Source organism: Drosophila mauritiana, chromosome 3R, assembly GCF_004382145.1.
Source record: "Drosophila mauritiana strain mau12 chromosome 3R, ASM438214v1, whole genome shotgun sequence".
Taxonomy (NCBI): Eukaryota; Metazoa; Arthropoda; class Insecta; order Diptera; family Drosophilidae; genus Drosophila; species Drosophila mauritiana.
In genome coordinates this window covers 21841727-21856413 of record NC_046670.1, presented here as the reverse complement: position 1 = coordinate 21856413, position 14687 = coordinate 21841727, and the positions used below count along the sequence as shown (strand labels likewise).

Sequence of the window (14687 nt, the reverse complement as noted above, 5' to 3'; positions counted from 1 at the left end):
CATTAAAAGTAAACAGTTAATTTTTAATTGCTCACGGCTCGTTGGCTCTCGACAAAAGAGATCTCTCGGCATACCAACATATTCGACAAGTATTTGTCTTCCCAAAGGTTAAATATTATTTTAATGAGCCGCGCAGAGCGACAGGGACTTCAGAAGAGACAGAAACCTTTTCTCCACGCGGCCCCAAGACCGCAAAAAGGTCAACAATGTGACTTTTAGCGATCGCCAAATGCCGCCAACCAGCCAGCCAGGCAGCCAAGTGGCTTTGTGTCATGGTTTTTGTGCCATGGCGTCGGCGGCATATGGTGGATCTACCCAAATCGGAGTCTTCGCTGAGTCGGGATGACGCCTATTTGCAGCCTATTGGTAATTGCTGGCCGCAAGGGCCATCTGCATTTCCGGGCCACCGAATTGCTACGGGGATCGTGTATCGTCTTTTCCCACACGCACTTAGTCACGGCAAGCCGCACGCACGTAAGAAATCAATTGAAACGGACTCGATTTTCGAGTTGAGTTGAAGATTTGGAGCTTTGGAGTTGGCCAGCCGAAGGCTAACACAATAACGAAACTAATTTTGATGCGGTTGTTAAGTGTTGCCAAACACCCAGGCAGCTTAAAGTGGAAAATGGGCAGAGGAGATTTGTCCGATATAAAGATGTTGCAGACAATGGATGGACTCCGGCACTCTGGCACTCGGGTACAACAAGGCGTATAATTAATAATTGATTGAGCCGCGTTTTCCACAAACAATGAATGACAAGGCAGGCAGCTGCAGTTGCAGTTGCAGTTGAAGAATTTCTTGGCCCGAAAATGGCACAAAGTACTGGGTTCGGAGGAGCAGTGGTGCCAAGATTTGGAGGCACACCAGGTGTGCCTGTGTGCCCATAAGTTGCCTATATGGCTGGCGAACGTAAAAGCCACATTGCCAAACGTTTACGGGCGCAATTGTAATCACTGTTTGACCAAAAGTGCACTGCTCGTTGTCGCTGATGCACTTTTTATAGCTCTGGTGCATTCCCACCGCTAAGTGAAATTAATAAAAATCGTCTGCACCAAAAACGTCAATGCGTCTGCGCAATGCACATAATTTGTTTAATTAATTACGCCAACACATTTTCATTGCTGGCCTATTGGGCAATTCTTGTTTGGCTGACGAGCGGCGATGTGATTTTTCACATAAAACGGCAAAAAAAGAAAAATGGAGACTCGCACTGAAACTATAACAGCCATTGAAAGCCGAACGGATTTGGCAGCTTTCGAAAGATTCAGCCATCGTCAAAGTGGAAGTGGATGCTGCACAGATGTTGCTGCTGAACTGATGCTGCTGCTGCCGCTGCCGCATCAGCAACATTCTCAGCTTGCCCCAAGGCCACTGGCATTCTGTCTGCATACGCTGACTCAAGATCTGGTACTGAGGATCTGCGGCGCTTTGTGAGTGGCAAGTTATGGTTGCAACTGATTCTGACCAGAAATGCTATGCGATCAAAGTTCAATACTCCGCTGGAGAGGAATAATGAATAATTTACAGGCATTGCCAAACATGCAAGTGATTGTGGAACAATTAACCAATTTGTTTCGGCTCAATAAAGTGGAAGCGAACGTTAAGCTAATATATAAAAAGTTATACCCGGCTACAGCATCAAAACTATCATCATCATCATCATCACAATCTGATGCGAGTGGCAGCCATGGGAAAGAGTCTCCAAGCTGGAAAAGTGTCGATGCCGACAAACCCCAAGGACGCTGGCTTATAAAACAAATAAAGCGAAATGTATTATACCCGTACAAAATATTACTTACCCTTACCGCAGTTTGACATAAATGCCAATTTAAATGCTGCAAAACGCATAAATCAGCAACGAGCGTCTAGCTCTTTCGTACACTAAAAAAAATCAGCTCAACTTGAAGGGCAGCGTTTTTTTGAATTTGAAGTTAGTTGTTCTACGAAATATATAAATTATTTGAATCGCAAAATATCTTTATCGAATGTAATTTGGTTCATGCGGAACGTAATGTAGTAGTTGCATGAGCTCGAAGTTTTTTTTCGAGTGTACTTGCTGTTGTGTCGCTAAAAGTTGCTGCTGTTGCGGGCTGATGTTGCTTTTGTGCCTTGGCGTTGTTGTCGTGTTTTTGGCAAACAAACGATCAGCAAGTGGCGCTCCTCAAAAACGTTTTTGTGCAAAAATGTTTGCTGGCAAAACGAAGAAGACCCATCGATGGGCAGAGATTTTTGGAAAAGGTAATGTTTCTGCTGCGGCTGCAGGGTGACAAAAGCCGCTGTATAATTGAATTAACATAAAATAAAAGTTGTCTTGGCAAAGCGCAAGCTCAACATCCTGGTCAGTGCGCTAGCCATAGCATTGGCCATTTGGCATTTGGCTCAGAATCTCTGGCCAGAATAATCACGAACAATGAAGACTGAACGGCGGAAAGCTCATTAACATGATTACAATGAAGATTCGACTGCATAATAATTCACACATATTCCGGCATTACGAAAAGTGCATTTGTATGGGCATGCAATTAGTCACAGAGACCGCAGCATCTGCAAGTTGGAGATCCGAATTCTTTACCGCCCGCTGCCGCCACCGCTCGCCCCATTCATTCCCATAATTTAGCAAATATTTTTTTATTTTTTATTATTTATTTTCCCATTTTGCCTCTATGTACACGGCATAGCAACTGCATTGGCTATAACATTTTCTCACGTTTCGTCGTGCAGATTTCGGCACAAGTTGCGCCTTGGTGTGGCCGATCCAATGCCTGGGATGGCATAGTATGAGATCTCGGTTGGCAGTTGCAGTGTGGTGGCTCCACAGTTCCATGCCTCCATGGCACTATAGTACCATGGTGATAATGATGATGGTGGCGAGGTCGCTGGATCGGCGGAGGCGGGCGACTAATGCACATTTTATGCAAATTTCGAATGCGCGATCCCCGTGTTTTGGGTTTGCTTATGGCAGCTTAGTCGGTTTACGAGTGCCAGTAAATGCAATTTAGAATGCTTGAATCTATTGACTGTCAATAGGCGCAGGTATTAAACCTGTTTGCCTATATGTCTAACATCTGCAGATCGCCAACTAAATTCTTAAGTTATATTTAAGTTTTCAACACTACATTAAAGTTATAGCTATTAATTAATATATAGCAATTCTTACATTCAATTCAGAATGATGCAGCACCTTAACATGTTTATATTATTTGGTTAAGGCTTAAGAGCTACTCAATTTTGTTCTGAGAATGCTTTTAAATATATATATGACCACAGATCGAATTAAACCAGTTCACGCATGTCTTAATACATTTGAGCCGGAAAAAATCATTAAATTATGTGACTTGTCAGATATCTATACAACTCAACACATAAATAACTCATTATAATGTTAGGCCTATTAGCAATAGTTCTAGTTAGAAAAGATCTCTTACAACAGATTAAAAACAAGTTCGTTGCCTAAGTCATTCGTTTTTATGGAGACTTTTTGCGTTTCTCTTGCTTATTTTCAAATGTGCCGCATCACGGCAATGCGTCAAATTAGCCAGGCAGTCCGCTCACTGACCACTGACCACTATCCGACTGCCTGACTGACCCATTCCAATCCAATCCCAGCGAGAGCCGCTGAGCTTTGATTTCGCAAGCGCCGTCGCATCCATAAAACTGTAAATTGCACAGCTGCGTCTCCGTCTCCATTTGCGGCTGTCGCTGCCACGTGCAATCCCCGAATCCGAATATGAGTCGGAATCCCCATCCCAATCTCAGGCAGCCAATGCGAAATTATATGTGTGTAAATACATTTATATGTACCTATGCAATTTCTTATTATGAGCGGTACGCTGCCAAAGGTTTTCCGAGAGCTGCACTTTATCAACGGGAAAATCTGCTGGCAGCCCATGCTCATTGCTGCACAATTACTCAACGACCTGGGTTTCCAATTCCCGCTCGAGTCCCAATCGCAATCCTCGACACTCGTTAGTGCACGCAGGAAAAAATTATAGCAAATAAAGGTGAGTCCAATTGAATCAAGTTCAAAATAATTTGTAGCATGTTTTGAAGCTATATCATAATTTTAACTTTGTGTTCTTATAGTTTCATTACTTAAATTATAAGATTGATTTTAAAATAGTATAGATTTTTCTTTCTGTGAAGTTTTCACTAGCTTTTGCTTGGTTTTTTTGGCATTTTTTGGCGCGTTGCTGGTGGGATGGATGGGATGGGATCGAGAGTCGAGAGTCTGTTCAGGCGCATCTTCAGCTTAATTGAATTTTAGCTGCTGCTGCAGCTTCTGCTGCTGTTGGTGAATGCATTTTCCACCGGCTCCCACACGTTGTGCAAATGCTTTCGGCACTTTTACTGCACATCGGGCTTACATAATGAGTAAAAATTAAATAATTTACCCCGCCAATGGATTCTGGCGTGTACTGTAGCTTGTAGCTGCCAGGTGGAACACCGAATTCGTGTCTTTGTCGGCAAGCACATTCATCAATGTCAGGCGTTGAGTCCGAGGCCATTTGAGCTTCGAATAGATGGGTATTTAATTGAAAGCGCCCGCTAATTAGAATCCAATGCGCTTAGATGCTGTGTAATGCCCAGCGATGGATCGTGTCGGACCTCATCTTCCAATAACAATTGGGACTTGGGCATCTGGCACTTCCTTATTGCTGGCCTTTCCCACGCAGAGGGATCGCGTGAGTCATTGGCACACACAGGAGTTGGATCGCAAGGCGAACAAACATTTATTACAAACAGCATTACGGCTCTTGCACAATCGCAATCGGCAGCAAATTAGAAAGATGGCGGCCACTTCCCACAGCTTTTTTGGCAGATGGCTCCGCTCGGCTCCACTCCATACCACACCGGGTTGAAAGTCATCCTCCAGTTGACATTTTTTCGCCAGCTGCTGATCTGCATGACTTTGGCTGCCTGGCCTTTTTCCGGCAGGCAACCTCAACTTTGAAATGCCAAGCTGCCAGTTCGGTGCAGTTCGGCTCACTTCAGTTCAGTTCCAGGTGACATGACAGCTTGAGGTTGTTTGCCAGACATCTTTTCTGGGCAGCAAATATGGAAAATCTAAGCAGCAACGCCCAAGATCCGCCAAAGATCTGGCCAAAAGTAGCAGGCGTGTAAATTCCCACACTGCAGCAAATGCCGTCAGCCTAACCGTCACCCGAATTCCCCCATCCATGGAGCTCGATGCCACACTCACCCATATACACATAACCGGATTGGCGGTGGCACCGCGACTTTTGCCCCGACATGGCAGCCGCGGCAGCAACGGCAGATGGGGCAGCAAATGACAAACCCCCGCCACGGCTATGACATAATACCCAGCGGAAGATGCAACCAACGAGCTTGGTGCACCACGTGCACTGCAAAAATCAAGAACATCAAATAGTTCGAGAAGGAAATAAATTTGAAGTATGATTATCAGTACTGGGTTTTAATAACCCAGGATATTTGTAAGGATATGTCGAATTCAAAAACCAAAGAAAAGGCATATGTGGGCTACTAAGAAGTTTTTTATTTGTTGTACTTTTCATTAAAAGTATTTGTTAAATGCTTACATATTTTTCCTCAGTGTACAGCGGGTGTAATTGATGTGGGGTCGTTGGTCGGGCGGGGGAGTGCTTGCCCATAATCATGAGCGGGCCCTGCGGCCAGCTGACGTAAGTGATGAGCGCCAGCGACTCCTGCCAGGCGCTGTATCGCGTACAATGCAACCAAGTAAGTGTCATATGGTCACACGCTGCGTATGCGTAATTTGCGTTAAGCATACGACAGCGAGCCGCAACCAAACAAGCAGCAGAACCAAGAAGCGATGGAAAAACAAGCACTAAACCGAACAGCAGACGACCACGAAGATGCGAGACGAAGCTGGAACGCCAATGCGCTGCTTGCGTCGACGTCGCACAGTAGTTAGTATATACAATTGGATCATAAAATATACTTTAAATAAAAGACAACTTTTCAACTATCTGTACTTACATTTTAAGATATCTGAGCCAAGTTGATATTAAAATTCTATTAAAAGTGAAGCTTTAATTTTACTCCTAAATACTTTTTTTTAAATACGTCTGCTTTCAGGGACATCAATGTTCATATTAATATTTAAGACTTTTGTAGTTTGTAGTTTACAACTATGTTTAAATGGATGTATTTCAGTTTAGATCATCGAGATGGGATTATCTATGTTCACACATTTTTGCCCCACTGTGCACCAGTGCGGCTGCTGCCTTGGAAACAGCGCCGCGATGGGCTCCAAGTGGTTTTCCTTTCGCTTTCAGAAATCATTTCGCTTCGACAACGTGGACGATAAAGTCACAGATCGCGCATCGCGAGCCCGCTCTGCCCGCTGAACTCGCCTGGTTCGCCTGTCTCCTCCGGTCGGTTGATGGTTGCTCCTCAGTGGATGTGGTTGGTGGTTGCTGACTGGTGGTTCTGCTGTGACTCTGTGTTTTCCGCTGTTTGCCCAGCCAAGTGCGGCGGAGGCAGACGTCTTCAACGTCTCGCTGCACCTTCTAAATGGGCTTTCCGTAGTTTTCGCACCTTGCGAAACACATTTCGTACGCATTTACATACAAGATCGAAGTTTGAAGAATTTTGCCCTGCTGTCCGCTCATTTCCTACATGACGGACAACTTTTTATGGCGATGATTTTCGCGTTGAGTTAGTGAAAAAAAAGAAGCAAAAATACAAAAAACCAAAGTAACAAAGAAGCAAAAATCTTGTGCAGTGGGGAGTTTTGCAATCAAATCCCTTTCAATACTCATAAGATTTCTGGTGTTGTGCCCTCTTGTTTTGCAGTGCGATCCATGTGAAAATCGACATTTACTATCAGCTTAATTGCTCTGGATTACTTATTGGATATCATCCTGATTTTGGATTATAAAAACTAATACAACATGCTGAGCATTAGAAATGCAATGATTGCCTTCCTCTTGGGTGAGTAAAAATTTGAATCTCAAAAAGGATATTATTTTAAGCAGTTGGGATTTCTAAAATTTTGGGCTTTATAATTAGAACTTTACAATTTACAACCGAAATTAAAATTTATTTTATTACACCAATACAAATTTACGGCGCCTTTTTTTAATCTTTAATACCTTAAAAAATATTCTTATATTTCATAAAGAACATGTTCAAAGATGGGTTAGGATTTATTTAACTACATTAAAATTGTGTGTGAATATAATATAAGTGAATATAATTTTTAACTCCTATATGGTTGACAATTTTTAAAAGTATTAGCTTAACCCTAAAATGAGCATTTACTTTCAGAAAAACCTAGAAATTCGATTTCGATTAAGTACAAACTTTCCAATCGTTTTTTTTAACTAAAAACTAAGTTATGCTTTTTGTGATCCCATTTGCGGACGATCATTTTGCTATATTTGCTATATAATCACACATTGTGTCTGAACATGAAAGATGGCATATCGGTAAAAATAAAAAATCGCATGCTCATTAGGTTTTGTTTTTGAACATATGAAATACAGATACAGTGCGCTGCTTCAAGGTCCATCGCGAAAGAAATTAATGGGATTCAATGGGTTTCATATCGATCACATTTGAAATCAAGCGTAATTTGCTTGGCAGCCCCCGCAGCAGGCAAAAATGAAGACAAGGCTGAGAAATGGCAATTACGGCTAAGAGTGGGTCATCAGTAAACATAATTACCATACTGTAGATTATATTTCCAGTGAGAGCTTGAGTGGGACAACGCCCAGCACAGTGGCTTGAGGGGATTTGAACTGCGTGAGAGCTTAGGTCGGCCCAAAGTTTTGACCAATTTGTAGGTTCAGCTCAGCAACCAAGCAATTGAAATCGGAATCGAACAATCTGCAGTAGATGGGGGCAACAAAAGAGCTGCCTGGGATGCCTTTGCCAGTGCCCCATGCCATCTGCCCAGTCATAGTTCACTGCCAAACAATAGGCTGCTCTGCTGGGGTGGAAAGTTGGGTTTGAAATTCACTTGAATTAAATGCGAATCAGAGTCGAGTTTCGGCCACAGCGTCTTTCTTTCTTCGAACTGTGCTGGATGGCTTGTTTTCTCTTTGTTTTGCATTTTGGGTTTCCTTTAACAATTTTTTTTTTTTTTTTTTTTTTGCATGATAAATGGGGGCGCACTGGGGGATTATGCAACCTGCGACTGCAATTTGCAGCCGTAGAAGAGGAGCTTTGTTCTGCAGCTTGCCATGGCAATTACACTTGCCTTAATTGCAGCGAAACCATCTTCCGCTGTCTGCAGAACAGAAGCTTCGAAGAATAAAAAAGATATATGCAAAAAAGATATGTCTAAATGTATATAAAAAGCCATAGACAACAATGATACATTGTTCAATCTCAGGGTAATTAGGCAGACTCCTGAGTCTGTTTTGCTTTTAATGCCCCATGTACACATGTCCGACAAGCGTAATCCGTAAATTTGATTGACTTGGCATTTTAATTGAGCGACCCCTATGTGCCCAGTAGATCCAATGGATCCGTTTGTGACCACAGCGATCGCATATCGTTCGGCTGGCCAAAATGTTAATGATGTCGCTCGCCATCGCAAATACCAATCGATGCTCCGAAAAAGTAAATAAAAAGCGGTCCCAAGCACTCACAGAACCGAGTTAGTGGCTCCACAGCCTTGGACCGCAGCAAGTGCTCCGGCACACATAAATCACGAGCTCGTCTCGCATTTGTAAGCGAAAGTGATGCGGCCCGAAGGTCACTTGACCACCAGGGCACCAGGCACCATCACCAGCAGCATCGTCTCGATCGGCACCAGCATCAGTTCCCACTAAAAATACCCATTCGACTCGATTCTGGCACCACTTGAGGTGCCATTTGAAGACCAGACCTAACCAGATCACGATTTCTGACTTCTTTGTATTGTTTCCACTCTTGCAGCAACGACACTTTGCAGTGGATACGGATTTGCGCAGGCCCAGTTGCTCGACGAGGACGACGACCTGGCCTTCGGAAGACCCTGGCCCACATACAGCCTACAGAACATGCCCAAGACGCAGTTCACCTGCCACGACAAGATCCTGGGCGGCTACTACGCCGATCCGGAGACCCAGTGCCAGATGTTCCACGTCTGCGTCAAGCTGCCCGGAGTGGGGGTGAGTGATGTTGTGCCCAGGTGCAAGTGCTTCTGGTTGAGATCAAGGCAGCAGTGGCTCATGTAGCAAATGACATTGGCATAGAAAGCATATATTTAATATTTGGGACTAAATACTTCCTTTTTTGACAATAATCTTTTCTACAGAATCAAAATGGAAATACTTTACAAATTTCAATATATTGTTTATTGATCAATTATCAATTAACCTATAATTTAATGATTTCATAAAGAGATTCGCAGTTTGACATGGGTCAAACATTACAGGATATAGAATTTTTGATGTTGTAGGCTAATTTGATAGTGCTAATTTTTTTTATGCAACCTATCACAGCCTAAAACTGGCGGGCAAAACGAAAGACTTAGGCAACGAACTTGCCGACAGCCATTGGTTCCGTCGCGCCAGCTAAATGGCAAAGTGGCACAGTCCGATGCGCTGCACTAGGGAATGTGTGAGATGGCTCCAAATGGTTCGTGACTGGTCCGGATAGCCGGATGGCTTTGGTGCTGGAAAAACCTGAAGAAGAAAACGGTTGACTGGCTGACCTTTAAGCGGGGGCTTCGCTGGGAGCCGAGTGCAAAGTACTATATACTAGGGTCTTCCACCGGACTCGTCTGCGAATGGAGTTCATCTGCATCCTTCTGTGGAAGACGCGATGTTTTCCTGTGCCACCATCGCTGAGTTGTCTGGGATTGGGAATCGAACAATTTGGTCAGCTGGCGAAGCTGCATTTGCTCATTATACTGGATATCCAAGCTTTGCCGTTCCCACATTTCCTGGAACTTGTCCGTGTACTCGGCGATTTTGTCCTGGAACTTTCGCGTTTGATCTCTCAACTCCAAGTGAATGGATAGCATGAGATTGCTCTGCATATTGAGTTGACTGTTCTTTTGGTCAAGTTGTTGCTCCAAGTGGCAGTTTCTCTCCGTCAAATAATCTATATCCATCTGAACATCCTTCAGCTTTTCAATGGTAATTTCTGCCTCTGAGCGAATTTCCAGCATTTTCTGTTCAAGTTTCTGATCAAAATCTCCATCCAAAATGTCCTCCTCCAAGCTATCACCCGCTTCAAGGCTCTGCAGAAATCGCTCTAGCTCTTCCTTGTCCACAACTAATCCTAAAGCCTTGTTCCTTAGACAGCGATATTTAGCCCGCTCCTGCCTTAACATTCTTCTCCACACTTCGGCGGGAAAACTGGTATTGGAGTTGAACGAGGGAGTGGGTGCCGGTGCCACCAGATCGTCCTTTCCCTCCGGTGGATCTGTGTAGTTGATTATCACCGTCCTGCTTCCGTTGCCCATTAGTTGATTGAGTAGCCTTGTCAGTCGAATGTTGTAGTACCGTATGTGAGTCTTTGGGCTGTTGGCCAGTACCTGGAACAAATTGATAAGCGTGTCCAGGGGCGTGTCCGATTTGAGTGGCGGAGAATCCTCCGTCAGTTGCTGCAGGTGGACCAGCTGCAGTCTACCGCAAAATTTCCGCAACTGATCGCCATTCGTCTGCTTCACATGGACGGTGAAGATCAGGTGCGGGCAATCGCCACCCTCAGCCACCTTGTCCATGACCCTCGCGATATAGGTGTGTACCCCGTGGGACGTGGCCACAAAGTGATCTCGGGTCGACCGGCGATTGCAACCCTTGAGGTTTACCACCAGGTCGTTCGTCTCCCCGTTCAGTTGGACGTAACGCACCGAAACGTGCACTTCCATGTTCGTCTCCAACTCGTAGATGCGGGTGAAGAGCTCATCCAAGATGCGGATGACCACATCTGACGGATCGGCTGCATGGTTAATTGGTATCCTGCCACAGCTGAAGACTGTGCTGATGCGTCCACCGAGGACCTGATCAAGCACTTCGCTGATTGCCTCCGCCCTCACTTCCAGCTGCAAGTCAGTGGGAGATGTCAAGAGTTTGCGGAACAGATAGACCCTCATCTCGCCGGGAAGAAGGCACTTTTTCTCCGGGCTGCATAACATAAAAGGAAAAGGAACAATCAAACCGAATAAGCTAAACGAGTTCTGTGCGCGGCTGTGATGTGTATGTTTTTACTATTTTTTTTAAAGATAGAATAGATGCCAGCCTGTCAATTAGCCTACTGTTCACAGAACTGGCACCGTAGATCGACATCGAGAACCAGATCGAGAACGTTCACTTCTCGCTGCCTGCGACGCTTCCCTGCGGCCAAGCCAAATGCCAAGTGCCAAGTGGAAATGCCAAAGTTTGCGGCAGGCCACCGATCGCTTCTAGTTACTGTGGCATTCAAGTCGCCTCACAAGGAAGCCACTGATTGGATACGTGCATCTACACTGCCGATCAATACTAGAAACTTTTCAATTAATTTGTTAGTACTTAATCGTGGCTATGTCAACGTCTCTGAAATTGAAAAAGTAAAGTTTTTTATGATTTATTAGTATCTTTAGTGTTGTTGAAATATTTCTTATTTTTATATCAATGATTATTTTTTTCAATTGCAATGTTTGCGTGTGTTGGCCCAGTTTGGACGGATTTGGTTTAAAGTTAAGAAGCTGCAGCTGCTGCCTAGTTCTTGGCCTTAATGCTTTATTTTTTGGCTTAATCGAATTCACTTTTAACATTGAATTTTGCATGTTGCTCTGCCAATCTAATGGTGCTGTTTTTGGTGCTTTTGATGCTTTCGCTGTATTTTGCGCAGCTCCTTCATCGAAGAGCTAATCCGTTTGTCCAACAGGTGCAGGACTACCGATTCCTCTGTCCCAACACAACGGCCTTCGACCAGGAGCTGCAAATTTGCGCCAATTGGTTGGATGTGGACTGCGACAAGGCAACCTCCTTTTACGACAACGGCCACCTCAACGATCTCTATCGCAACGGAGACGAGAGCAAATCCGCCAACGAAGAGGAGGCAACCTTCCACCTTCAACGCGCCGAAACTGGTAAGTGCTGATTTACACCAAACAAAATTAAGTTTTAGAATAAGGTATCGAATAGTATATTATTTAGTTACTTCGACGGAACTGACAGCCGTGACTCGAGGTTATTTTATAAAGAGATATCATTAATTGCAGGCGATGTACGTCGCTCTAAGGAGAACCACAATAATAACAATATTAACAACAATCGTGGAGCGGACCAAAAACCACGACATCGCCACAATTATGCCCAGACAGGTGGCAGCTCTAGTTCCAGCTCCAGTCCGAAATTGGAGATCACGCAATCCACCAAGCGACCCATTTCCACCTATTACACGCCGACCACTTTGGGCAGCACCACCACATCCACTACATCGACCACAACCACGACGGAACGCAGCTATTACAACAACAATTACAGCAACAATGACGACTCGAAGCGTAAGAAACAATAGGGTCTTGGGATGCAGTGACCAAAAATTAATCACGATCCCATCCACAGAAGACTTAGACGATATCTTCAAGGGTTCCCACAGCTCGCACTTCTTCTCCAACCGCCACGGGGGTCGGGAATACGACGAGGAACCCAGCCGCCCCAAGCCCAACGACTTTTCGGATTATCAGCGCAAGACGACCCGGGTCACGCCCACGCGAGGTCAACGACCCACTTCCGGTTCAAGTAGTCCGATCCCATCCAGCACCGCTGCACCCAGCACTACCAAGTCCCTGAAGAAGATCACCCTGCATGCCACCTTCAACACGGACTTCCTGGACAGCTCTCCGCATACCAAGAGTCCATCTTACAGCGCGGTCACCACTCCGCGGCCCAGCAGCAGCATCACCAGTCGCTTCAGCTTTGGTTCCAATGACTTTTCCACTCAGGAAAGGATTCAGCCAACCACATATAACCCCAACAACGGTGCCTATCGTTTCAAGACCACCTCGCCACCCGCCAGTTCCACCAAGGTGACGGGCAAGGGAGTGCAGGACTTTGAGAAGCGTAGCAAGCCCACATCGGCGGCTGTGCGGAAACAGAAACTGGGTCCCCAGGAGTCCAACTTCATCAACCAAAACGAGTTTGTGGATCTATCGAAGAGCACCAAGCTGCAGCAGCCACAGCCCTTCCAGCTGGCCCAGAATAAGCCCAACCAATTGGAACCACATTACCAGCGACACAAGCCACAGGTGACACGAGTGGGTGGACAGGAACCAGCTCCCTTCTCCGCACCAAGTTCCAAGCCACGTTCCTTCACCAGCCGGGGAAGCATCACCTACAAGGCTACCACCGAGCGTTATGTTGACCAAGAGCTGTACTATCCCACCACCAGTTCCACAACCAGGGCCAAGGAGGCCTACACACCAACAACCTTCCGACCCACCACCTATAAGAAACCGTACGAGCAGAGCTACCAGACGCAGCTAACCCATCGACCCACCCAGGCGGCCACCAAAAAAGCAGCCCATTCGGTGACCTCAGCTCCACCCACTACCGCCAATCCGCATGCCAATGTGGATGAGGACGATGGACAGTACCATCCGGAGCTGTACGAAAACGACTTCCCTCGCAATCGCATCCGGTTCCTGCGCAATCGATCCACCAGTTCGACTACCTCGACCACAAGTGCTCCAGTGGTTTCCAGCAGACAGCCACATGGCTTCCAGCAAGCTCATCATCATCTTAAGAGCCAACAGCAATCCGTCTACCAAAAGGAGCGTGAGCGGGAACGGGAACGTGAGCGGGAATCAGACCTCAGCGACGAGGATGAGCTCTTCAAGACTGCTCAGTCACTGAATTTTGGAGCGGCCAGCATCAACAAACTAAGGGCGGACATCTACAAGGCGGAGAAGACCTCGCAGCAGTACAACTCGCAGTACAGTCCGCAGCTGGCATCTAGTCCGCAGGCCAGCAGTAGCAGCAGCACTAGCACCACCAGTACCACAACTAGCACCACCACGACCACCACTCGACGCCCTCCAACCACTGTCAGAACCACCACTACCACCTTTACTACAAGTGCACCACCCGTGGAGACCAAGAAGTCGGTTAAGAGCAAAAAGGAGCAGCAGCAGCTGGAGAAGAAGGACCGTCCAGCTGGCAAGAGGCCACCGCATGCAGACGAGGACACCAGCTACGATTACGCCTACTACGACACGGACTGAGCGGCATTTCTGCCCAGGACTCGCACTAACTACTTGCATAACCACACCCGATAGCCCATTTCCAGACCACACATAACCCCCACATACATAGGTGCCACAGTATTTTAAAGAGAAATCCTCCCAAGAATAGCATGCTCATCAGAATTTCACACTCCATTTGCGTACATATCTTACTTACGAACCGCTTGATACCCATTAACACTCGCGTGCATTCATTCAATCCGTTTCAGATGCGTTCTAATGAATTTCCATGCGTGTATCTAGTTATTTAAATAAAAGGAATATATTGTTAGTCGTTAGACAATTGTTAAATTGAAGCGAATTGGCAGCGAAAACCGTATCGAGGACCGGCTGGGGAATGTTTTCAGAAATTCCATTGAACTATTTTGTACTTGTTGTCCAATATTCAATGAATTCACTACGAAATTGTATTAGCCTTAAGTTTTCTTGTAAATAAAATGATATGTAATTCGTAAACAAAATGGTTTGATATTTTTTGGTACCCTAAAGTAAAATTCGATGCAAAAACAAATG

General features: G+C 45.4%; 2 protein-coding genes across 4 annotated transcripts; one reads left to right on the top strand and one right to left on the bottom strand.

The window, feature by feature from the left end:
- The first annotated feature begins 6290 nt into the window (after positions 1-6290).
- On the top strand, positions 6291-14677 carry LOC117144151 (mucin-5AC). 2 transcript variants are annotated; one of them, XM_033309183.1, is made up of 6 exons: positions 6291-6378; positions 6800-6937; positions 8891-9105; positions 11813-12017; positions 12150-12434; positions 12496-14677. In XM_033309183.1, the coding sequence occupies exons 2-6, from the start codon at positions 6898-6900 to the stop codon at positions 14151-14153; spliced, it is 2403 nt and encodes an 800-aa protein (XP_033165074.1). In that variant the 5' UTR covers positions 6291-6378; positions 6800-6897; the 3' UTR covers positions 14154-14677. The 2 variants fall into 2 exon arrangements, with proteins under 2 accessions (XP_033165074.1, XP_033165073.1); XM_033309182.1 differs by having other exon boundaries at positions 11777-12017.
- On the bottom strand, positions 9266-11190 carry LOC117144153 (kinesin heavy chain). Of its 2 annotated transcripts, XM_033309186.1 has the most exons (2): positions 9691-11190; positions 9266-9621 (listed from the first exon to the last, which is right to left on the bottom strand). In XM_033309186.1, coding segments are annotated over exons 1-2 (1392 nt in total). In that variant the 5' UTR covers positions 11082-11190; the 3' UTR covers positions 9266-9620. The 2 variants fall into 2 exon arrangements, with proteins under 2 accessions (XP_033165077.1, XP_033165076.1); XM_033309185.1 differs by having other exon boundaries at positions 9266-11189.
- Positions 14678-14687: the final 10 nt, after the last annotated feature.